The sequence below is a fragment of the Macaca mulatta genome, chromosome 5, assembly GCF_049350105.2.
Source record: "Macaca mulatta isolate MMU2019108-1 chromosome 5, T2T-MMU8v2.0, whole genome shotgun sequence".
Lineage (NCBI taxonomy): Eukaryota > Metazoa > Chordata > Mammalia > Primates > Cercopithecidae > Macaca > Macaca mulatta.
The window spans coordinates 95,280,464-95,307,450 of record NC_133410.1 but is presented as its reverse complement, the minus strand read 5'-3'; the positions used below and the strand labels follow the sequence as shown (position 1 = coordinate 95,307,450).

Below are 26,987 nucleotides of genomic sequence, written 5' to 3'. Positions count from 1 at the left end.
ATATAATAATATCCTTGTCTGCTATCAGAAATGACTCAATCACATTTGGGTCTTTTTCTATTAGCTATTTTATGTCCTGGTTACAGCTCATATTTTTATGACTCTTTGCATGCCTTGTAGTTTTTAATTGTATAGAAAACACTGAGGGCTTTATACGGTTGGTGACTGAATTTTTAAAAAATATATATATATTCTAGATGTGTTGGACTTCGTTCTGGCACAGAGTGAAGCATCTGGGGATCAGCTGAATCATATTTATTATATGTTAATGGGCTTTAATTTTTAGAGCAGTTTTAGGTGCACAGAAAAATTGAGAAGAAAGTACAGAGGGTTCCTATATACCTCCTCTCCACCACCTTTTAAAACACAGTTTCCCCTTTTATTAACATCTAGCATTAATGTGGTATATTTGATACACTTGATGAGCCCATATTGATACATTATCATTAACTAAAATTCATAGTTTACATTAGGGATCACTTTTTGTGTTGTATGTTCTATGAGTTTTGACAAATACATAACGTCATGTACCCGTCATTCCAGTATCATACCGAATAGTTTCACTGTCCTAAAAATTCCTTATGCTCCTGGTATTCATCCTTCCCTTCCTCCCTGTGCTCCCATTGGATCATTTAAAAGTTGCTTTAAAATTTGTGAGGTCTAATCCATAATTTAAGTCTTACCACTAAGGTAATACCTTTATGAGAATTCTACACAATGCCTCTTTATCAGGACTTTGCACTCTTTCTGTGGGAAAGACAAATTATTTCAAGCCTACTTTGAGGCCCAGAAATTGTTCAGACTATGGATCTCTGGCAAATTCCCTCAAGTCTTCTGTAGTGTCCTCTCATGCAAACATAAATCAGTTCTCATCTACCCTCCGTAGATTTCTGGATGCTCTATGTCTAGTTCTCTCTTCTCTGTTTTCTACTCCCCCAAATTCTAGCTCCCTTGGGCCTCTCATTGTCTGATCTTACTCTCTTCAGCTCAGCAATACCTGGACTTTGTGTGCATTTTTCTTTCCTGTGATACAATGTGAAAACTGCCTCCCAGTAGTAATCTGAGGCAATAACTGGGTTCCGCTCATTGGTTTTCCTTCTCTTATGAATCATAGGCATGTATTGCCCATTGTTCAGTGTCTAAAAACTGCTGCTTCATACAGTTTTCTGGTTTTCTAGTTGTTTAATTTGAACAATCTCTATTCCTTCATCGAGACAAGAAGCAGAATGCAATATTATTTGTCAGTAGTTTTAAATACTGGTGAAAAAACATTCTAAAGGTTTCCTTGAAAGCACGTATCTGTTATATAGATATGGATATGCTTATATAGCAAGGATATCATTAACGGCTACATCAATATTTGAATGGTAGCAAGAAGGAGAGTAATGGCAAGGAATGTATAGAGAATTTTTCAAGTAAAAGATAATTTTAAAAGAGAGTATTTTTAAAAATAAAGCAGTCTCCATGTTTTTCAATAGAATTCATGTCAGTTGACTGCAAATAGTATGTTAATAGCCAAGAATAATGAGCTTCATTCACTTAAACATCTAGCAAAATAAGAAAAGAAAATAGAAATAACTATTATGGGTTAGTAAATATGTAAGGTTCATTTTCCAACCTGTGCAGTTTTTACTCCGGCCTACTGTTGAAAGAAGAATAAAAGCACTTTTGGGAGATAAAACCATCTCATTTGGATCACACTCACTCAGATCAGGCTAATGCTGCAAACACCTATTGTATCTCAGGGGTTACTTCAGCTGTAGAGCATATTTGGTTGAATTGTAATTGTGCATGTATAAAATGCACAGCAAATGACTAGGAGGCATGAGCACAAATACAAATTTGATCTCAGAAGTCAGAGCCTGTGAGAGATAATGCCTGTCTGCAGTCTGATCACTACCTCTCTTCTTCAGCCAATCCCCAGAGCTACCAGAGTTACTTTTCCTTTTTAAAACTTTTATTTTAATTCGGGGTATAAGTGCAGGTTTGTTACACAAGTAAACTTGTGTCATGAGGGTTTGTTGCACAGATTATTTCATTGCCCAGGTATTAAGCCTAGTACCCGTCAGTTATTTCTCCTGATCCTCTCCCTCTTCCCATCATCCGCCCTCCAATAGGCCCCAGTGTGTGTTGTTCCCCTTCCTCTGTCCATGTGTTCTCATCCTTTAGCACCCACCTATAAGTGAGAACATGAGGTATTTGGTTTTCTGTTCCTATGTTAATTTGCTGAGGATAATGGCCTCCAGCTCCATCCATGTCCCTGCAAAGGACATGCTCTTGTTTATTTGTATGGCTACACAGTATTCCATGGTGTACATGTCCCACATTTTCTTTACCCAGTCTATCATTGATGGGCATTTAGGTTGATTCCACATCCTTGCTATTGTGAATAGTGCTCCAATGAACATACACATACATGTGTCTTTATAATAGGATGTTTATATTCCTTTGGGTATAAGAGTTACTATTCTGGCTGGGCATGGTGGTTCATGCCTCTAATCCCAGCATTTTGGGAGGCCAAGGTGGGTGGATCACCTGAGGTCAGGAGTTTGAGACCAGCCTGGCCAACATGGTGAAACCTCATCTTTACTAAAAATACAAAAATTAAACAGGTGTGGTGGTGGGTGCCTGTAAACCTGGCTACTCAGGAGGCTAAGGCAGGAGGATCGCATGAACCTGGGAGGTGGAGGTTGCAGTGTCTGAGATCGTGCCACTGCACTCCAGCCTGAGTGACAGAGCTAGACTACATCTTGAAAATAGAAAGGAATTGCTTTTCTAAAACAAAAAATCCAATCTCAACATGCTCTTGCTCAATAGTTATCAAAGATTCCTGAATGCAGAATGGTCTATAAGGCCTTGAAAATATTGTGAAAAGTCTTTCCAGCCATTCTTTCACCAGTCTTCCCTATATGCCCTGATATCATTGACCTTACCAAATTTTTCACTTGGATGCACTGTGATCTTTCTTACTCCTAAACACTGAATGTTTGTGTCCCCAACCAAATTCATATTTTGAAATCCTAACCCCCAGTGTGATGATATTAGGAGGTAAGGCCTTTGGGAGATAACTAGGTCACGGGGGTGAGGAGCCCTCATAAATAAGATTAGTACCCGCCTAAAAGAGCTCTCAGAGAGTTCCTCCACCCCTTCAGCTATGTGAGGACACAGCAAGTAAACAGCTGTATGTGAACCAGGAAATGGGTTCTCACCAGATACCTATCTGCTGGCGCCTCAATCTTGGACTTCCCAGACTTCAGAACTGTGAGTAATACATTTCTGTTCTTTACAAGCTACCCAGTCTATGGTGTTCTGTTACAGTGACCCCAGTGGACTAAGATACTCACTCTCTTACCAATCTTTATATCTTTTTCTGGTGGAATAACTGTTTAAATGTCCCATCTGTGATGGTTCCCCTGACCTCTAAGAAAAATACCATAATTCCCTACTTTTTGATCTCATAGCCCTTTGACATATCCTGTATATAACATTTTTCATACTATACTTGAATGTTTAGCGGTTCAAATCTGCAACTAGGCAAGGCTATAAGTTCCTGTAGGGCAAAACTTTTCCTTATTCATCTTTGCATTCCCAGGCTTACTGGTGAGTATTGCATAAAGTAGTTGCTTAATGAATATTTATTGAATGATTAATTAAAATATATTTTAAAAGATTATTATTGTGAAAAGTTAATTCTACCCTCAGATATGGCATCCAAGTCTAATTTTATATAAATCAGGAGAATGAATAAGAAAACAGGAGAAACTTATTTGTGGAAGTAAGAAAATGAGTAGATTCAGAGAATGAGGAAGGGCAGAGGAAGACAAGAGACCTTGCATGGGTGGATTTGGGAGAGTTTTGAGAGACACTGCATGGAATGGATTTGGGAGAGTTTTGAGAGCAGGGCAGACAATAACAGAGTACTTTAAAACAACTTTCTTATTGTAGTTTTGATTTGCATTTCTCTAATGATCAGTGATGATGAGTTTTTTGAAGTAAGTTTGTTGGCTGCATAAATGTCTTCTTTTGAGAAGTGTCTGTTCATGTCTTTTTGCCCACTTTTAATGGGGTTGGTTTTGGTTTTTTTCTTGTAAATTTGTTTAAGTTCCAATGAGATGCCATCTCATGTCAGTCAGAATGGTGTTTATTAAAAAGTCAAGAAACAATAGATGCTGGCAAGGATGCAGAGAAACAGGAACACTTTTATGCTGTTGGTGGGAATGTAAATTAGTTCAACCACTGTGGAAGACCGTGTGGTGATTCCTCAAAGATCTAGAACCAGAAATACCATTTGATCCAGCAATCCCCTTACTGGGTATATACTCAAAGGAATATAAATAATTCTGTTATAAAGATACATGCACACATATGTTCATTGCAGCACTATTCACAAAAGCAAAGACATGGAATCAACCCAAATGTCCATCAATGACAGACTGTATAAAGAAAATGTGGTACATATACACCATGGAATATTTTGCAGCCATGCCATAAGAAGAAACAAGATCATGTCCTTTGCAGGGACATGGATGGAGCTGGAAGCCATTATACTCAGCAAACTAATGCAGGAACAGAAAACCAACCACCACATGTTCTCACTCACAAGTGGGAGCTGAACAATGTGAACATATGGACATACGAAGGGGAACAACACACACTGGTGTTTGTTGGGGGAAGGTGGGGAGGGAAAGCATCAGGAAATATAGTTAATGGATGCTGGGTTTAATACCTAGGTGATGGGTTGACAGGCTCACAAATCACCATGGCACACATACCTATGTAACAAACCTGCACATCCTGCACATGTACCCCAGAACTTAAAATAGAATTTTAAAAAAGTTAAAAAAAAAACACCAAAAAACAACTTTCTATGCATTAAGAATGCAGTCAGATTTAGTATTTTCTCTAGAGACACAATAAACATCTAACTTGTTTTTAATTATTTTTGGATGCAAGAACACTTTTTCTTTAAATACTGACTCATGCTGAAGACTGGGCCAGGATGTGGCTAGGTGGTTTATGTGCTCAGTGAGGTCTCCTGAAAGTTTGGTTGCTGTGAGCTGGTTTCTTCTGGGGCCTGATTGATCCTGGGTAAAATGAAACAACTACACTCCCAGGGAATGGAGACCTCCCCATGACCCCCAACAAATTATGATAACAGATGGGATTATTTTGCTTCTCCATTTTTTCCTGTACTTAAAGAAAAAGAAACAAACAAACTTATTTGTCTACTTGTGCACCTATCCCTTACACAATTATTGGTGTATTTAGAGAATTTACTTTTCTCATTGGGTATCAGGTTTCTTACCCACAAAGGAGGCACTACGCAATTTTTAAAAGATTTCTCCTCAAATAACAAGATACGCAACAAGAGTTTAAAGAATAACAACAACAAAAACACTGACTTCTAGGAAGATGATGGTAGCACAGTATTGGAGCTCCTGAAATCCTCAAATAAAAACAGAGCAACTGGATAGCAAAGCCAAAACTCATGGGCAACATTTCCAAAACACTAGCTGACAGGGTATCTCCCCAAATCCCCAAATATATGTTGGTGGAGACAAATCCTCATTTCCACAAGGCCTGCATGATGTCAGTGTCTCTGTAGAGGGAAGGAGAGAGGAGCAATGGGGACTCTGATGGGCCTGGAAATACAATATCCCCAAAGTGCCACATAGATATTCACTGGAAAATGCAAAGAGTTAATTTAAGAAGAGAGGCTAAAATTGGGAGGGATTGTACCTAGTCCAATAGAGGTGGCCAGTGGCAAGGTCTGAAGGAGTCAGACATCCAGCCCCTAAGATCTCTCCACACTGACCAGCCAGGACTCCCTTGCAGACAGCATTTTGCAAGGAGGGGATACTGCTAGGAGAGAGGTGAAAATTGAGAAGGACTAGGACAACAGAAATGAAAGAACAGGAAGAAAGAGCAACAAAAATCAAGAAGGCAATAAAGCCAGGATATCTCAGGAAGCAAGATGCCATATTTTTTAATAAGATGTGAAAAAAGAGATTGAGCTCTGTGAAGTCAGAAAAGTTAACCTGAATGGATCCTTCACACGCACGGCGTTGTGACAACATGCCATTTGGAAAATTCACTGAGTTACGCTAATCCTCCAAATTCTTACACACGTATTTCTATAGTATCCAAGATGTATTTGTTAATATCAACACTAATCTCACTAGAAAAGTGCTTAGGAATTTAGGAAGCTGTCAAGCTCAAGGTTTTAAATGCAAATTTTTCACATGCAAGTTTAAATTTTGTCAATGGCAACACACTGACAGCTGTATTTCTTGAAGTGAAATGTTTAGTTCATTTTTGAGAATGTGTCTGCTAAATGCTCTAGTCTGAATAACTGTAGTTTGTCAGTTGTTCTTTCAAATAAAAATGGAGTTCCAAGAAAAAGCAGTTAGTGCTGCTCAAATATCACACAAATGCTTCCCCTTGAGCTGATCATTCTGTTACTTTTAGAAGCAGTATGCAGAAGTGCTTTGTACAGACAGCCGTCTCTCCACCCTAATATTAAAGAAATGTGTTCTCAAGGTTGATTATTTAATGCAATTAATAGTTTTTACTGTTCAGCAAGAACATTCTTAAGTAAAATTGGCATTTTATTCCGTACTGTAAATGCGTGGTGATGAAGAATATGGTGCTAGTGGGGTTTGGTGGCACTGCCTTGATTCATACTAAAGTGTCAGCTGCTGTAGCCATCACTGCTTTAGCACCACTTGTGCAAATGTCAACACAGTGAAAGGGCAACAGCATCTTCATATTATTATGAAAATATATTTGAGCCCATGGACCTCCTGAATGCATCTCTGGGGCCCCCAGTTATCTGAGTACTACATTTTGAGAATCTCTAGGCTGGAAAGACATCAATACAAGGACCAGTAGTGAACATTAAGTGGATAGATTTATATACATATCACCAAAGATTAAATGAGGACTAAAATGGAGAGGGTATAGTGTATAATGGGTATATATTCTAACAGCATATAGTATAAATATTAAAAGAATAAAAGGAGGATTAAAAGAGCACATGTAAAGAATTTTGCAGTAACGTCACTGGTGTTGGTATTGTTATTCTGAGACTACTGTGTGTGATGAGTTATAGAGCAAATTATTAATTATGAGATGTTCTAATTCTGTTTTCCTCGGTGTCTTTGCAAACCAAGATTCCTTGGAAGAAAGGGAATAAAACTGTAAAGAGAAATGAATAAATAAAAACCCTGTAGTTACAATTTTGAATTGTAACTAATGTGAACTTGTGAGGCACTATTTCTTTAATAGGTAAATATGTATATATGTTTATTATGCATGTAATATGTACATGTGTAGTGTACATTCATATCTACTAGCTCTGCCAACTAAAATGTCTAGAAACAATGACCAAGCCAGTAGCAACGAGCACCACTGGCACTAAGCATCTAGTTTGCCTTGAAATATCATTTCCCCACTAAAAGAAGTCAGGAGTTTTTTGGAAATTGACTGATTCCAGGTTTGAGGTATAAAATATATGAGCCTAAGAAATCCTGTCATACTAAAAAGAAAAATAGCTACCACCCCAAACTAGGAAGGCCATGTCAAAAGAACTAAGAAGACAACTTGAAGATGCTTCCACTGGCCAAAGATGGGAAAATTTGAGATTCAGTGAAGGACAGTAATTACAATGTATTGACCAAGCAAATTGATTTTAATACATGACCTTATAATGATATTTTTAAAATATTCACAATAATATGTATACTGGGAAGACAAAGAAAATAACACTCACTTTTAAAGGAGTTAAAAAATCTGTTCATGTGCTTTAAAAACTGGTAAGTAAAGGGAAAGACTCAAGCAGTATTTATCTTGCCTTTTAAAGTTACCATTGGGTTCCTAAGTAGTAGATGAGAAGAAATTTTCTAAAAGTGTTCCAATTATTAACTTAAAAATTAAAATACTGCCATATGGGTGAACCTTGAGGACATTATGCTAAGTGAAATAAACCAGTCAAAACAAGACAAATACACTATGATAACAAGTATATGAGGTACCCAGAGTAGACAAATTCATAGAAACTGAAAGCAGAAGGGTAGTTGCCAGGGCCTGGGGGAGAGAGAAAGGGGAGTTCTTGTTTAATGGGTAGGGAATTTCAGTTTTGTAACATAAAAACAGCTCTGGAGACAGATCGTGTTGATGGTTGCAAGACAATGTAAAGGTACTGAATGTTGCTGAACTGTGAACTTGAAATGGTTAAGATGATACATTTTATGTTACGTGTGTTTTACCACAGTAATGAGTTGAAAAAAACACATAATTACAATATCAGCATTTCAGCTTCCAGCGAATTAATAGTTTTAGGAATTTTGTTAAGTTCACAAAAAGAGAGATAAAGTGACATTATGTGTCTCCCGATTAAAGGGCACAACACAATCAAAGGTCATGCCAAGAAGATAAAACATGGATTTTATCCAGGTCCTAACTTGTAGAAAATGCAGAGAGCAGAGAACTATTAATATATTACACTGCACCATGAATCAACAAATCCATGAATCAACAAATCCAGACTATGGGAAACTCTACAAGTGAAATAACATGATTTTTCAAATGGCAAGTTATAGGGGATGCTGTATATTAAAAAATTCTTAAAAGCTATCAAGTAAAGGAATAGGAAACTTAAATGTAATATCTGGGAAGTCCATTTGGGTGATAAAACTACAAAGAAACACACAGAAATTGCTATAAAAGTCTGGATATTAGGATGACAGACGCTGGGATTGGGTCAGGACACAGGAAGAGTTTTGGGGATGCCAGGAAAAGTTCTATTTTTTTAACTAGATAGCTATTTCTAGAGTACTTGTTTTATATAATTCATTAAGATGTGAGTATGTGAGTATGTTTGTGTGTGTGTGCGGGTGTGTGTGTGGTGGTGGTTTTATGTATTGCATGTATTTTAATTTATAATAAAGATTTCAAAAAACAATGGACCAATGTATCTCCAAGCTTCTTGCAGCTTCAGATTTCATATTTTCTAATGTCTGCTAGACTCTTCAGGTAGAAATTAAGTTTTCTGAACTATCTCATTGCCAGAAATCTGATGGTCAACTTATATTGCCCTTGGTGTTTAACAAAGGAAATTAAACTGATGTTAGGCAGACATGCAAAAGCTTTTTTTCTCACACACAAGATCGAAAGAAATGAAAACATTGAAATTTTAAGGAAAGGAACAGTATCAGGTAGTAAAATCCAGGCAACTGAGGGGGACATTTTATTCTAGACTAAATAAACCCAGAGTGAATCTAAAAATAATTATTGTTTCCCTTTCCCTTTTTCCTATTAAGTTCTGAAATCATAAATTAGTCCAGTTTGCAGCAAACAATGGTGCTATTAATGACACAGAGCACCTAGGCCTGCTAGAAAAAAAACAAAGTGCAGTTCATTGTTGAAAATAATTGAGACACTTTGTAATTTGAATAACAAAAATTCCTTCATGTTTTAACCTACAAATAGACAAGCAGCATTGTCTTATAAAAAAACATTTTCCCCTCTTTAAGTCAGTCAAATAAAATCAAAATTAAGAAAAATGTATATTAACTGAAAATAATAACTTTTTGAATTTTCTGAAAATTGTATTGAACTCACAAAGTGAGGTAGTATTTTTCAGTTCTTGAATACTTTATGTATGATTTATGAAGGTTTCATTTATTCTTGTAAGGCTAATGAAGAGGCATTTAATACATTTTATGTTTAGTAAACACAAACAAAAAATACCTGACTCTTCAAAGCAAGATTTTATGTTTAAAGAACTTCAGTTAATAAATGGAGTGGCCATGTATTCATTTATTACCTTGGTTTGCTCAGAGGGGAGTAGATTCTGGCCAATGAAGAGATAATTGCTGCTTCTTTTGATGAGGGTGTAAGACAATCATTTACTTACCCTCCATGATAGTCAAAGGATCTTCCACTTTGGGGCGCAGGATGTTAGGACCAAAGACAGTTGCCAAGTTCTGCACACTCATTTTGTTAACTCCCGAGTAGGACTGTACTTCATCCAAGAACCTACGGCGTATAAGCATATGATCGAAACACAATGGGATCAAATTTGCCAGTGGAAGAAAAATCAATCATTAGAAAATTTACAAACTAAAGTATGTTCAAAGATGACTATGGAGACAGAATTATTTGGATGTTCACACATCTCTCACTCAAACATATTGCAAATTAAGAAGGATCAAACTTTATGTATCATATCAACTATCTGTCTTGGTCTGGCCTGCTTTGATTTCCTCTGTCAATCAAAGGAACAGGTGTGTTTGAACAATACTAACAGGGACTTGAGAGTCAACAACGTTGATTCCCTTCTAATCCCTTAATAAAGTAATAATTTGTATCTATATTCAATTAGAGGACTGTAGATAAGATCAGCTGGTAGGATGCCTTATTTTAGAGAAGAGGAATTAACCCTCTTTGTGGAGTAATTTGTGAGCTTCAAAATTATAGTATATTAAGAAATGATATAAAATACAGGCCGAGCATGGTGGCTCACACCTGTAATCCCAGCACTTTGGGAGGCCAAGGCAGGTGGATCACTTGAGGTCAGGAGTTCGAGACCAGCCTGGCCAACACATGGTGAAACCCCATTTCTAATTAAAAAAAATTAAAAATCTAGCTCGGCACAGTGGCGGGCGCCTGTAATCCCAGCTACTTGAGAGGCTGAAGCAGGAGAATCGCTTGAATTTGGGAGGTGCAGGTTGCAGTGAGCCAAGATTGCACCATTGCACTCCAGCCTGGGGGGCAAGAGTGAAACTCTGTCTCGGGAACAAAAAGAGAGAGAGAGAGAGAAACATAAAATACGGTAGAAATTAAAACACAGTTCTAATTATATAAAACATTGCAAATGCAAACTGTTTCTATTTATTAGGTGCTAAAAAGTAAGAGGCAAGAAATAGTAGGAGAGATTGTTTTCATAATCTTTCAGCATTTCTTCATTCCTCACCTCCTCTTCATTTATACAAGAGTTTCTATAATTTCATGGCTTGCTAATTGTACTGATGAGATAAAGAGGAAATAATGAACAATTAAAATAACATATTTATATAGTACTAGTATGTGTCAGTCATGGTGCTAATTTATTAAATTCTCAAAGCATCTCTCTGAGGTAGGTACCATTACTGTCTCTGTTTTACAGATGAGAGTCATGTGGTACCAGAGGGGGGAATCTTCTCCAAAGACAGAGTTAGTAAGGGGGAAAGCTAAGATTGGAACCCACCAGAGGATGTGACACCAGAGGCCATACCCTTAACTACTATATCAAGACTTTTTAAAAAGGTGCCTATTTCCACACATTCACTACTGTGATACAGCCTAAACTACAGTAACACTGAAGGCTAAAAGTCAAACTAGCATTTCTTATTTAAAATACCTGAAATTAAAAATCTGCTTAAATCTTTCAAGCAAGGTTAGGCATTTCTATTGTGGAGATAAAGACTTACAATATGGTTCCAAATAAACTTTTTCATCCCTTTTACTTAAGGAGAATGTAATCTCTGTCTCACCCACTAGAATAACTTGAATTAGTTCAAAATCTTTGGATTATAAGCTTCCATATTAATAAATCTAAGCTATCAGTGGCATAATTTCCTGCTATTTCAAATTCTGGAACCCAAGGTCCTGTTGGCTTCTAAGTATAACCATCACTAGAGGAACTTATTGTGGGAGGATTTGGAATTTCTACTCAGTTACATTGACAATTAACATCAAAATGTCTGATATTAGTCTTAGACTTTATAGTTCCTAGTCCCTTGAACACTTACCTAATCATAACACCAAACACATACATAAATGCTGCACTGCACTCAATTAAAACTTTGAATTTTATTTTAAAATGGACTGGGAAGCTATCATGTAAGACACCCTGCAGTGACTTGTGCCAATCATCACTCTCTATTTAAATTTATACTGTTTCAATTTTGCATATTTGGTTCCTTAAACAGGGGCACATACATGGCATATCCCATTTGAGGCCTTGAGTTATACATTGAGAGGTACATTTTTCAGGCACAATTACTTTTCTAACAGAATTCAGTTACAAACGTCTTTTTGATGAAACCTGAGATGGGAAAGAAGTGGAAAGAAAATAACATTTATTGAATGCTTACTATATATTAGTCACTTAAACTATAATTCAATTTTTAAAACAACTATGTGAAATACATGTTTTAATTACCATTTTACCTATTGGGACCCTGAGACTCAGAAAGAATAAGAGAATTGCATAAAGACAGGCAACTAGTCAATGGCACAATCTTGGCTCCCATGCAGATCTTTCTCATGCCAAGGTGGCATGCTTCTTTTCCTAAACAACGCCACTCCTGAAAGAGTACAAACAACTTGATTGATGTTCAGAACAACAAATCTTTAGTGTGTAGAGGCAAGAGAAACTTCAGAAACATTAAATTTCAAAATCAAGCAATTTAATGCTCAAAGAAGCCTTTGAGATCACCTTGTCCAACCTTTTAATTTTACAGAGGCCAACACTAGGGCTCAAAGCAGTTGAGTGATTTTATTCATTGTCAAACACAAATTAGGATCAGGCTAAATATGTCTTGTGTTGTTTACATTCGTCGTTAGGACAGTCCTTACCTGCAAATATACTTGAGGAGGTTATAATTTACCACTGGCAAACTCTTCACCTGCTTTGCTAATTCCTTAACACCCTGAGTACAAAGAAGAAAATAAATGTTATCTTTCTACATGTTCACCTTAGAATTAAAGCAAGTGGAAATGGCCATATAATTTTTTTAAAAAATTAGTTTCATATGTTATCAGTGAAAGATCTTGTCCCGAGCACTTACCACTATCACAGTGAATATTTTAGAAATGTTTTCAAATATGTACCAGCATTTAAAATATCTCCATAAGTACTATTTGTGGAGAAACAGATTCAAGTAAAGCTATTTATCATTTTTAACATTTGTTCGCAATTGACTGAAAAGAGAAGATAAGCTCATTTATTAATAATATTATTTGAAGAAAAGTAAACTATGTAGTGAGCATCCTTCCCAGTTTTAGCATGTGTAGATCATAGATAAACACATCTACTGACGAAAGTCTTTCAGAGCTGGTCAGGTTTAGGATACATCATTTGGGGAGGGAGGATAATTGAAAAACGTGATCTTTCTGGAAATTTCACAAGGGACTAATTTATATGGTTCTTCTCATTGTATGACTTCCCCTAAAATGTAAATGATACCAGAAAAGCCAATGGATAATGTAATTTGCTTTCTTCTTCTGCCCATAAAGGTCCAGATAGTAAATATTTGAGGCTTTATGGGACAAATGGTCTCTGTTTGCAACCACTCAACTCTTCTGTTGTAGTGCAAAAGCAGCCACAGACAATATTATTTAACAAATGGAATAAAACTGCATTTATAAAAACAGGCAGCAGTTAGGCCGGGTGCGGTGGCTCACGCCTGTAATCCCAGCACTTTGGGAGGCTGAGGTGGGCCGATCATGAGGTCAGGACATCAAGACCATGCTGGCTAACACGGTGAAACCCCATCTCTACTAAAAATACAGAAAAAAAAAAAAAATTTAGCTGGGAGTTGTGGCGGGCACCTATAGTCCCAGCTACTTGGGAGGCTGAGGCAGGAGAATGGCGAACCCAGGAGGCGGAGCTTGCAGTGAGCTGAGATCGCGCCACTGCACTCCAGCCTGGATGACAGAGTGAGAATCCATCTCTCTCTCTCTCTCTCTATATATATATAGGCAGCAGTTTTTGACATGAGTGCCAAAAAAATCTAATGGGGTAAAGAATAGTGTTTTACAAATGGTGGTGGGACAATTGTATATCCACACGAAGAAGAATTAAGTTTGTTCCTTTCCTCACACCAAAAACAAAAATGAACTCAAAGTGAATCATAGTTCTAAATGTAAAAGCTGAGGCTATAGAATTCTTAGAAGAAAATATAGGAGTAACTCTTTGTGACCTTGTATTAAGCAAAGTCTTCTTAGGTATGACACAAAACCACAAATGATTAAAAATAGATAAATTTGACTTCATCAAAATGTACAACTTTTGTGTTTCAAAGGACACCATCAATAAAATGAAGAGACAATGCACAGAATGTGAGAAAATACTTAAAAATCATATTTATAAGGGACATATATCTAAACTATATAAACTCTTACAACTCAATACTATTAATAATAAGGCAAATAACCCAATTGAAAATGGGGAAATAATCGGAATAGATATTTCTCCAAAGAAAATATACTAATATCCAATAAGTACATGAAAAGATGTTCAGCATCATTAGCCATCAGGGAAATGTCATTCAACCTTCAATGAGACGACTTTACTCATGTTAGGATGGCTAGGATAAAAAAGACAGGTAACAAGCGATGGCAAAGATTTGAAGAAATCAGAATCTGCACTCATTGCTGATGGGAATGTAAAATGCTGGAGGCCTTTTGAAAAACACAGAGTTACATATGGCACAATAATTCTACCTTCTAGGTATACACTTAAGAGAAATAAAAACATAGGTCCATGCCAAACTTTGTACATGGATGTTCACAACAACATTATTCATAATAGCCAAATAATGAAAAAAAAAAACAAAAACACCCACAGGTCTGTCCGATGAATGGATGAATAATGGAACATTGTTTAGAATTAAAATGAATGATATACTGATAAGTGGCACAAAATGAGTAAACTTTGAAAACAGTGAAAGAAGCCAATCGTGCACACACACACACACACACACAAAAACATTGAATGACTCCATTTATAAGGAATGTCCAGAATAGGCAAATCTTTAGGGACAGAAAATAGATTAGTAGTTGCCAAGAACTGGGGAAAAAGCAGAATTAAGGGAGGGTATGAGGTTTATTTTGAGGCAATAAAAATATTGCAAATATTCGGAAATTAGATTTTGGTGATAACATAATATCTCAGAGTTGCACAACTCTGAGAATATACTAAAAAACACTGAATTATACATTTTAAATGGGCAATTGTATAGCATAAAAATTATACCTTACCAAATCCGTTTAAAGAAACAGTAGGTAGGATTTTTTGTATACAAGCCACTGTTTGAAGTGGTTTGTGTTCACATAATTAAAAGATTATGAGACACAGCAGTCACTTTTTTGTGTGTGATGTGTGGCCTGACATAGCATTGCATTTACCATTTAGGGAAATAAAGTGGCATGCCGTGCTGATTTAATTTATTCAGCTATATTTCTTTTTTTGATCAGAGAGGGGATCAGAAATGGTACTTGAGCTGTATTTGGAAAGTCTCAGTGTGTGTGAGGTCAATGCAAAGGATAGTGGAGAATAACACTGGGATAGGGCAATGGAAATTTACAGATTTAAGACTAAGAACACACATAAAAATTCCAAACGAAAGCTTATTTGGAAATAAATGCATCAACTTACCACTTCCTCTTCCTTGCTGAGCAGTTTGGCACATGACAAAAAATCTTCATACTTCGCATAAGGAATAACTGGTTCTGGAAGTTCTCGGAGGTACAGCTTAAGAAGTGATGCCACCGTGTGTACATCTGTGTTGCTGTGGAGATAGAAGTGTGAAGATATTCTTTGGAGTAAACTTCATACCATTCTATTTATTTTTTTCAAGAGTCCAAGAGTTAGAATTCCATCCAAGTTGGCAATGGAATGAATCAACCCAGTTTTCAGAGAGCACTCATTTATGTGATGTGTATTAGGTGGAGAGAAGAAGGCCTAGAAAGATCTACAGAATCCTCAGTGTAAAGGTGGAATGATGGTTACCAGAGGCTGGGAGGGATAAGTGTATGTGTGTGTGGGTGGGTGGGGTGGGAGTGGGGATGGTTAATGGGTACAAAATATAGCAAGGTAGAATGTATAAGATCTAGTATTTGATAGCAAAACAGGGTGACTGCAGTCAACAATAATTTATTGTACATTTAAAAATAACTAAAACAGTATAATTAGAATGTTTATAACAGAAAGATATGATGAATGTTTGAGATGATACATAGCCCATTTACCCTGATGTGATTATTACACATTATAGGCCTGTATCACAATATCTCATGTACCCCATAAATATACACACCGACTACGTACCCATAAAAATAAAAAAAAATTAAAGAATCCTCTGTGGTTTGAACATTCAAGCATTTTTCTTTGTGTGTATTTGATAGTGAGCAAAGGTGTTAACTTAAGAAAACAATGAGAATATATTAGATCTGAAATAAAATATATTGTAATAAAATTTACAAAAAATACCAAATCTATAGATGAGTATATGTGTGTATTCAATATAAAAATGAATTACTAAATTCCCACTCATCTCTCAAAATGTTGAACTCATTTTTGAGAAAGTGTTGGTGTTTGCCTATAGATACTCGAAGCTTAGTGTGACATGCTATACATTTTTAACAGAGCTCATTTTGAAAATGATTGATTCTAAGCATAATTGTTTGTCTAATATTCTAAGATAGCTGGGAATCCTTAGAGTGTTCTAGAAAAGAAGAGAAATGCTATGAAAATAAACAATAAAAACTTAATGTCCTTTACATAACTTGAATAATTTATTTGTATCCTCTGCTGAGTGTGAGTGGCAAGATAACTTACTAAATAACTTACTAAAATATTAATTTATATTTTGTCTTCTGTATCTTATATTTCCTGTTAATCCATGAAGATGGATGATAGCAAAGACAGGAAGAATAGAGTTTTTATTTGTGTGGGCGAAGTCGTTTTGTTTTTTGTATCTCCGGGGAGAATAAGCAAAAGTGTGAAAGGAGAGTTGATTCCTGTGAACCGGGAAGAGTGGTAGCGAACAATCCAGGGAATTCTTTACCTCACTCCCAAGCTGTGCTGCAGGAAGTGACATGTCCCCAGAGAGGTGTGCTCTGAGGAGTTGGGATGCAGGCAGTGGGGTTTCCTGCCTCAGTGAATATTCTCTTATCCCAGTGGCAGCATGGAAGCAGAGCCCACTTTACGAAATTATATGAGCTGAGACAATGGGCTTCTCAGTTCTCAGTTTCAAACCCGTGAAATCCCATGGGTTGATTTCATCAGCTATTTACTGCACATCTACTCCTAATGGACATTATAGAAAACACAAGGCCTAGGACCCCAGGGGTTTAAATAAAAAAGGTATTATTCCAGCCTGCTCACGACTTGTAGTCTAGTCAAGACAGCAGATATTAAGCTGATAATAAGACAAGTATGTGATTACAAAATAAGGTGAGTAGAAATATGGAAAATTATTGCATACCATCTAATAACAAGACAGGATTTCGAGGGCTTCTCTGAGAAAATGATGTTTGAGCCAAGATCTGAAGGGTGTCTAAGGACAGAAGAAGGCATTTCTGATCAAAGCAAGGGAGAAAAACAGCCTAAAGTGGGAGGAGGTCTCCTGTCCTTGCAGAATTGACAAAGGCTAAGAAGGTCAGAGCCCAGAATGGAAACAGGTAAGGTCTGTGCAGTAGGCAGCAACCTCATGGACCATAGGACTTCGCCTCCTTCAGGGTAAGGGCTGAGGTTTTCCATTTTGACATTGGAGTCTCTCAAAACAGGCATATTGTCAACTGTTTTATAGATGTTAAAATGATGGAGGTTATCTGAAAGGGCTTGTTTTAACTAGTTAATTGTATCTTCTTGATAATTAAATAAATATATATTTTTCTTTCTAAAATTCTGAACTGATAAACACTGCAGAAGAGGTTATCTTAAAACCTTGTAATGAAAATAGAAATCATGTTTCCAGGACATCTTGAAAACTGCAATTAACTCATTAATTCCTAAAACTAAATTCCAAAAAAATCATTTTAAAAAGACATACCTAAAATAGTCTCAATGGTAAGACAAGGAAGACAATAGTATTTTTGTTTGTTTTCTGACAAGCCACCGTATTTCATGTGCATCAAAGCCTTCTGTGTTTTTCTTGCTATATCTACCCCTCGAAGGGACAGTCATTAGTAGTAAAAAAAACGCAGCCTGGGGCAGGATAGGCATAGCAGTCAAATATTCCAATAAACTATTTCCTTTTGATTCCACTCTAACCCAATCTACTGTCCTGACTCAGATTTGTTTGCCTTCAGAGTCAATGACAATTTTGTTAGTTACAGGTAGTACAAATATAGAAGAATATAAAAATAAAATATAAAATAAATAAGTATATTTTTCAATATACAGAGTATGTTATATACAATTTCATGACTATATAAACAGAAGGTATCAAATAGTTATAAATAAATACTATAAATGAGACAATAATGATTAACAAGAAACATATTTAACAAGAAATCTGCTTTAAAGTTTCATTGATGATCTATTTATTACATTGACTGTTCCCAAACACACTGTTTTTAAGGGAACTTCCTTAGCACTTACTCTACTGTTTTGCTTTTAATGAAGTGAAGCATTTTATAAACTATGGTATTGAGAACCTTTGAACACTAGATGGCGAGATTGCAAAGTTAGACAATGGGATGGTGTAAAAATTGTGAAGGATGAAGGGCCATAGAATCATTCTTCCTCTACCAGCAATTTTCTTAGCGCCAAAGCTGCAGTAATGTTCCAAGAATAGAAGTATTTGAGACATGAATCATGGTAAAAGGTGGAATGGGATGATTATTTTATTTCTTCCCAGAAGTGATACATTACAGGAGCTTTCTAACATTATAGTATATATGAACACAGCTAATTATATAGAAATGAAGAAAAAATGAACAATTATATATATATTTATTAACAAAGTTTATTAACTTTTGCTTAAAGGCTAAAATTTAAAAATTGATGACTCTCTTTTTTTGGCTTGATTAAACTTAGGCTTCCCTGTAGAAATAGAGACCTCAGCATTTTTCTAGAGTTTTCATTTTTGCTTTGTCCTTTCTCACTGAAGAAAATAATCATTTCTGGACAGAATCTAACATATTTTTCCAGTTCTGATTCACCTCAAGAGGTTCTCAGTCACATGCCCTAATTGTCAGTAGGCTACCCATTACAATGGGGAAGTCTGGTGTTTCTCTGAAAAATATCTTTGTATGTTCAGTCTACAAAATAGCAACCCTGTCAATCTCACTCTCTAGCCTTCTATCTCCTATTGAAAATCCACTACTTTGCCAAATTAATATCTACTTCAATATGTGCAACCAATTAATTAGATATCAGTATGATTTACTAATTGCCCAATGTACCTAAAAGAAAGTGTCATCTTTATCTCAGAGAAATACCCCTCAGTCTTCACCAAAGTGAAGTGAAGTGACTGCATTGTGGCAAAGGTCTATGTACAATGGATAATAAAAAATTTTCACCTAATAACAACAACACATCTGCACATATCAGGCCTCACTGAAGGCCAATGAGTAGGTTCTGCTATTAACCCCATTTGGGGTACTTCAACAGGAAACTGCACAGACAAAAATTATTTTTGGCTAATCACTGAGATACGAGGTGCTTTAGAGTCATGCTCTCTGGTATGTTAAATAAAACTGAAATTCGCCCAAGGAGTCCTCCCTACAGGTTCCTAATTGCAACCTAACTCAGTACCAGAAACAAAGTGAAAACCTAATGAGGAACAAACAGCTGCGTTTCAGTCAATCACAGGCAGCTGTTCAAACCATGTATGAGATGTAAACCATGTAATGGGGCTGTCTCTGTACCTCGCTTCTGTTTTCCGTAGGTTACTTCTTTTTCTCGTCCTGTAAATATAACCTGCACATGTGGTAGGGTGGAACATTCCAAACCATTTTGTCCCAAACTGCTGCTAGATTCTAGAACCACAAAATAAGTCAATGAAGATCTGCAAAACTAGATTTGTTGTAATTCTGTCTTTTAACGGTAGAAGTTCAAAACTATTTGCTAATATAAAGTCATTATACAGACTCAAGTCCCTTTCACTCAGCTGGTAGTAGAGCCTTTTCAGAAGGTAAGATATGTAATCAAGCACGTTATATCCAGAGGTAGGAAAAAGGCAGTACAAGATAGGCCCAAAGATCTGAGTGAAAGAGCTATCAGACCAGGAGGAGCTTTGTAGCATATGTCCCTTAATTGAGCAACATATAGGTTTGGTTCGCATCTTATATTGTACGTGGACTTTATGTCTGAATCCTGTTTCCTCCTGGTTATTGCTTTTTTTTTACAAACTTAAAGGGAGAATTCCATGAGGCTTCCTATGATTGACCTAATTTTGTATTCTCATCGGTCTACTTCGATCCTTCTGGGATCACTCATTTACTCACCAAACAGTTTCTGAACACCTGTGATGTGCACAGCCTCATGCTACATGGTAGGTGAAAAATAAATGAACAACATAGACCCTTTTTTCTTCCTTTGAGTTTATATTTCTCACTTTTCCATACCATGCCTCATTTTTCTCTACTTCATAACACTTCTGTATATTCTAACTGCTGAGTTCCTGCCAAGTATGTGATCTGAAGAATGTTCTTTATATTTCCTGGAAATTATCTGTCCTGCTTAGCATCTAGGTGCAATATAGGCCTCTTATTAATCTGAACAAGGATAAAGGAGTCTGACAAGAATCCCTCCCTGCTCATCATCCATCCCCATTCCTCCTTTCCTCATAAACATACTTACACACACTGATAAATCCAAATGCCACCATAATTACAAGTATAATATTACATAGACAAAACCTTGTAACATTTAAGTCTCAAAATTAGAAATGGGAATTTTTCACTCTGAATACTATGCAGAGAATACAGTATAATTCCTTGGTTTAACTGAATAGAATGAATTTGCAATGCACCTACACAGGAAGTTATTAAAGATATTGTGAACTTATCTGCAACAAGCACAATGGGATGATCTAAAATTCGCTTAGAATTAAAAAATAATAATGTCATATCCATCAGCCTCCAGGGAGAACATCCATGAGACTGAAAGCATTTGGCAGTACTTCCAACATGAATGCTACCACCAAATGGTCTTGCTTAAGCAATACTCTGCTTTGCCTGCTGAGTTCACCAAGACACAGAAAAGCAATTCCAAAGATACTAAGCAGCTCCAGACTAAATTCAACATCTCTTTAAAAAGTCTGGTTCTGTTCAAACTTATTTTTTTATGTATCTGTCAAAACTGATGCACTTTTCAGCAGTGAAACTAGAATCTGGTTAAACCTGTCATGGCTTATTGCACAGCTACATAAATGTCACCACTGAATTATATACAAAACCAAAGGACTGTTTCACCTCCAGGCTAAGTGCTGGACTACATTGAACTAGTGCTTGTCCCAGTAGAATTCTCCTGGTTTAAAGCTGCTGATGGCAGAGAACTGCATGATACCTGCTATGGGCTGAATATCCACCTATCCTCTTTGTACATCGAAGCCCTAACTTCTAATGCAATGGTACTTGGAGTTACAGCTCTGAGAGGTAATTAGGGTTTGATGAGTTCATGAGGGTGGGGCCTTGGCCTGATGGGATTAGGGCTTTTATAAAATGAGACACTAAAGAGCTTGCTCTTTCTCTCTCCCCTTGTCCAAGAATCCAGTCAGAAGACAGTTATCTGCAAGCCAAGAAGACAGCCTTCACCAGAGCACAACCATATTAACACCCTGATCTTAGATTTCCAATTTCTGGAACTGTGAAATAAGAAGTTTCTGTTGTTTAAGCTACCAGTCTACAGTATTTTATTACGACAGTTTAAATTGACTAAAACAACCCCCAAGTCTACTTTTGGTGAGCTTGTCTATAAAACTGTTGATGGTACTGTCAGAGTACTAGGTAATGAAATGTTATTGCAAAAACAGAAACATGCTTTCAGTTAATGTAAATTTATAGAAATACTGTCAGATAAACCAATGTGATACAGAACACAAAGATTCACAACCTTGGCTGCACACTGGAATTAACTGAAAACGTTTTCTAATAATTGTTGACTAGGTTTTATACATTCTGGTATAGTTGATCTGGGTTAAAGCTTTGGCATTGATATTTTATTCTCTTATGCAGCCAATATTGAGGAACACTGATACAGAACATGGATTTGGAGTGGAAAACTCCAACGAAAGGAGGCAGTTCCAATGTGTAATGGTCACCAGTTTAAATCTGGACACTTCTAGCATCCGTGGGAGCCTACTAGTTACGTATTTGTCTCTCCAGTATTCCCCAGTGGAAGACGTGGTGGAAAGAATGTTGGTGGGGACATAGTGCCTGATATGGTTTGGCCCTGTGTCCCCACCCAAATCTCATCTTGTAGCTCTTATAATTCCCGCATGTTGTGGGAAGGACTCAGTGGGAGATGATCAAATCATGGGGGTGGGTCTTTCCTGTGCTGTTCTCATGATAGTGAATGGATCTCATGAGATCTGACGGTTTTAAAAATGGGGAGTCTGCCTGCACAAGCTCTCTCTTTGCCTGCTGCCATCCACGTAAGATGTGACTTGCTCCTCCTTGCCTTCTGCCATGATTGTGAGGCTTCCCCAGCCATATGGAACTGTGAGTTCTCCATGAAACCTCTTTCTTTCATAAATTGCGCAGTCTCAGGTATGTCTTTATCAGCAGCATGAAAACAAACTAATATAGTGCCCAGCTTTACCAAACTGTCACATCGATCTTTTCTTTCCTCCCTCTAGAATTACTACTGTGTATAGAGGCATGTGTGTAGAGACTTCTCCCTTTCAATGCTAGATTATCATGTAAAAATAATATTTGACTGTTTAATGTACATTCACTCCAAGATCCCATATGTGCAAACACGTGCATGTGAGTACACACACACACACACGTGTACACAAATCACTCTCTTTACATATATAAGATAATAATAAACAAATAAATATAAAACACCTTGTAGTATAGCTGTAAGACAGAGATTACTTTGAGCAATCTGAGTTTGGTGCTTCTAAACAATAGACTCCTCAAAAAGAAAGTAGCTAACTCCCTAACTGAAAAAAATTATGGATATTTATTCATTTTCTATTTCTGACTAATATTTCCCATGAGTAAGTCTCTATTTCAATGTTTCTTTGACACCTTACTTGCCTTTCCCTTCCACCTCCTTGCCTCTTCTCTGACCACCATTCCTTATTAGTTAGCTCTTCCTCTGCTGGCCTCTAAGTGGTGGTGTTTTCCTGGATGACCTGCACACTCTTTGGATTAATCCATGAGTTCCACTATCACTTTGCTACATGACTACATAATATCTATCTCTGTATCAGACCTTTCCACTGAATTCTTAGATGTTTCATACATATTTGAACTTCACGTGAACAAAATTGACTGGCAACAACAGAAAAATCTCCCCTTGTGTAAAATTGTTCCTCTTTAGGATTTTTTTTTTCCACAATGAATGGCATCACCATTTACACAAACGAGCAAGAAACCTAGAAGTCAAACTGAATTTGACTGTTCCCAAGACCTAAATCTGACAGCAATTGGTGATTCTCTGACTGAACAGTATGTTGGAATTACCTGGGAAGTTAAAAAAGAATACAAATGCCTGGTTCATATATATTCTGACATAATAGCTTATGAATCCATGCCTTCTTTGGCATTCTTACTGACACTGCTTAAGTTCTAGTTTGTATTACTCACCTCCACTAACACAATACCATATTAACTGGTTTTCCCGATATCAAGACTGTCCTCCTACCTCTAACTCCTTTAAAAAACACATGTAAGTGGTAAACATCAGTACTAAATATAAATAACAAACAAAATGAATTGTTGTATAGCTTTTGAATATGATTTGAATGCAAAGGGCAATGGTTTAAGCATAAATAAACAAATATGTATGCCACAAAAAACACACACTTATTTTATAAAGTAGTCATTAGAGTTGTTGTCATTTAGTTTGAATTAATGTTTGAGAGAATCAATTCACTTTAGAATTAGACATATTCTAATGTGCCTATGTAAATTAAAAATGTAGACTAAAGAATAAAAATAAATTCTGACATTTTCTATTACAGTACCAAGGTGTTTTAACCAAAAAAGAAAAGTTAGCAGGATTGAGACACTTACAAGGCTTGATGTAGAACATTCAGAAAAGTTTCCTTAAAATAATAATTACATCAGTATGAAACTCTTTTAAACAGGCTACTTTGTACAACATATGCATTCAGCTGCAACAAGCACAAAACCTAATTAAAACCTTAAATGCTGTCAGTTATAAAATAAATCAACACAGCTATTAAGATGACTCAATATGTCCCTCTAGCTTTACTGATTTTAGACCCAAGATTCAATCTTATATCCAAATTTAGCTTAGAAGTAACATTCAAATGCACACAATACATCTCATACTGCAATGACACTAATATTTCTCAAAATTACAAAGTAACTCATTAATTTTCTCCCAAAGCGATTAAATCTAAAGTCAACGAGCCCACAAAGACTTTTCTATTAAACTAAGATCCTAGTCGTATCAATGATCTATATAATTATTTAGAACAAGTATTGACATTTGAAATAAACAATGATAAAGATATGATAGTTTGTTTGCAAACTACAGAGATTCTATTGTAAATGTGTGTACATACACATATTACACACATAAATGTACATACATACAGATACATATATATTTTGTTCATTGTAGAATTATTGTAAACATATCCAAACAGTTTTATGGTATGAAGAAAATCAATCAAATCTCCTGTGGGATGTTGTTCTCTTCTCAGTGTCAGTGGATCTTCATTGCATTTGTCTATATTTGTCCCAGGAGAAAGCTAAAGCCTTGAGGTCCTACAGAGTATCTGTAGTTACCAGTGGACAAAGTAATTAGTTTGCTTAAGACTTTTAATAAACACAGGCATTCTAGATTTAGATTGGGAGTCATAATGAAGTAGTATCCACACATTAACTTCTTCTCTGACTGCTCTGTGGAACATGACTTTCTAAATTCACAAAGTATAACATATATACTAGGGAATGCAAGAATGATTTAAAAGATTGGTAGATATTGCCAAGTCAGGTGGCCTATTTTCAGGTGGATATAACCTACTCACTGTAAGAGATACAACAAGAAAACACGTTTGTAGAAATTTTAATGTTATACTTAACAAATAGCACCTATACTATATACTATACTATCCACCATACAATAGGTTACACGACTAGTTTGAGAGAGGTGAACTTCTTGCTCACCTCACATTTCTCCCAGGAATGACTCAGAAATATAAAGAAGTCAATGAAATAATACACAATCTCTAGGTGCACTATAATGATGCAGTAATCTAATTGGATTCTATAGATAATGAGTTTTGATTTTTTGCTAAGCTGGGGTACACTATTTTCCTAACCTTTGATTCCTGATACACAAACCCTTCATAGTATTTTTTCATTGAGAGTTTACATGGCTGTTCCAATTTCCTGTCTTTTCATTATTAGTAAATGTATTAATATATGCCTGAGACTTCATCACACAGCACTTTCTTGCTTCAGTTGAACCTAGGACTTGAAGTGCAATGGGTTGTAATTTCAGTTTCATATGGTCTTAAAAGTTTTGGCAAAACGTTAATGAACTTGGCATAGCAAAAATAGAGAAGTTTTGGCTGTATTTAGTTACTTCGCCATTGTATTTTGCCTGCCTACATCTTTTTCCCTTCACTAAGCTCTGCAGATGGAGTTTCAGAAGAAACAAAGGAAATGTAATCTTCATAATACATTCAACAATTTTTCTTATAATTGGAGAGACTTTAGATTATGTAACCAAGGACTTCCCAAGAGAAGCATTATTGGTGTTTTCATGCTGAGGGGTACATTTATGCTTAAATGTGTGTGTGTGTGTGCGCGCATGTGTGCGTGTGTGTGTGTATATTCTCTAACAGCATTTAAAAGCCATATTATATATACTTTAATATTTCCATTTTAAAATAAAAAATAAAATATAGCCAAACATCGCAAATAATTTTCCAGCTAATGAAGGCTAGAAAGTAACGTATTAATGTGTCCCCAACAATGACCTTATTGCATGTCACTCATTTCCTGCCATATTCACTACAAGAAAATTATGATTATCTAATTCAGGGATAAACAATGAAAAACATACATATTCTTTTCTAGAAAACATATTTTCTTCCAATAAAAATAAATAAAGTAAACAAATCCTTGTGCTTCATGCAAGAGATGAGTAACTAGAGGCCTAGTTTTTACACAGCTGAATCTCTAACTCATATTGTAACAGGGAAATTAAAAAGATTTTCTGGTATATCCAGTTGAGTCAATAAGTTATTGCCAAAATCATTCAAGTTCACACAAAACTTGTCCCTTCTCTGAATACTTCAACAATCTTTTATTCCAACATGGAAGTATTCTTAGTGTATTGGACTGGACGATACCATACCTATACATATGTATGTATAAATCGAGGGGAACACATAAAAAGCTTTAAAAGAATCCAGTTATGTCTTTCCTGTGGCTCTCACATTAAAACGCAGTCGTGAGCTTTGCTAGAAGGGATCCTTTGTCACTACACGTCAGATGTTTCTTACATTAGTGTTTTCTGTTTGGACTACTTTGTAAGAGGGGTCAGAGTGAGGAAAGAAAGAGTGATGAAACAAATTTAATTGAGAAGAGGCAAGTTTTTTTGTTTTATTCTGGTTTGGTTTTTGTTATTATTGCTTTGTTATAAATCAAAATCTAGTTTACTTTGGAAGTATAGTGCATCGATATTCACGACAACATTGCAGGAGCAGAAAACAAATAAAGGTACTGGTCCTGACTTAGATCTGTGGTTTTTTATGAAATTTTGAACCCATTCATAAATGGGACTATGACTTTGTACACTGACCCAGGCAGGCATTTTGCCTTACTTGACAAAAGTTAAATTCCAACAGAAGTTTAGAAATTATTTTTCAGCATGATAATTTTCAAGCTTCCTAAATTGTAATCTATAGAAACAAGCACTTGAGTTTTCTACTTCCTGAGATAGCAGAAATACGGGCATTTTTTCATTCAACAATGACTTTCAAAATATACTCCTAGTATTGACTATTCTTTGAATATTTATTGAATGCCCACATTATATCAGACATTATTCT

General features: G+C 36.1%; 1 protein-coding gene across 9 annotated transcripts in view; it reads right to left on the bottom strand.

The window, feature by feature from the left end:
- Positions 1-26,987, bottom strand: part of ARHGAP24 (Rho GTPase activating protein 24) — a 528,054-nt gene that overhangs the window by 15,100 nt on the left and 485,967 nt on the right. For all 9 annotated transcript variants that reach the window (XM_002804123.4, XM_028848595.2, XM_078001956.1 and 6 more), the window contains 3 exons: positions 15,425-15,557; positions 12,622-12,695; positions 9,917-10,038 (listed from right to left, as the gene is read on the bottom strand). In XM_002804123.4, coding sequence (XP_002804169.1) covers positions 9,917-10,038; positions 12,622-12,695; positions 15,425-15,557 — 329 coding nt within the window. The remainder of the gene's footprint in view (positions 1-9,916; positions 10,039-12,621; positions 12,696-15,424; positions 15,558-26,987) is intronic.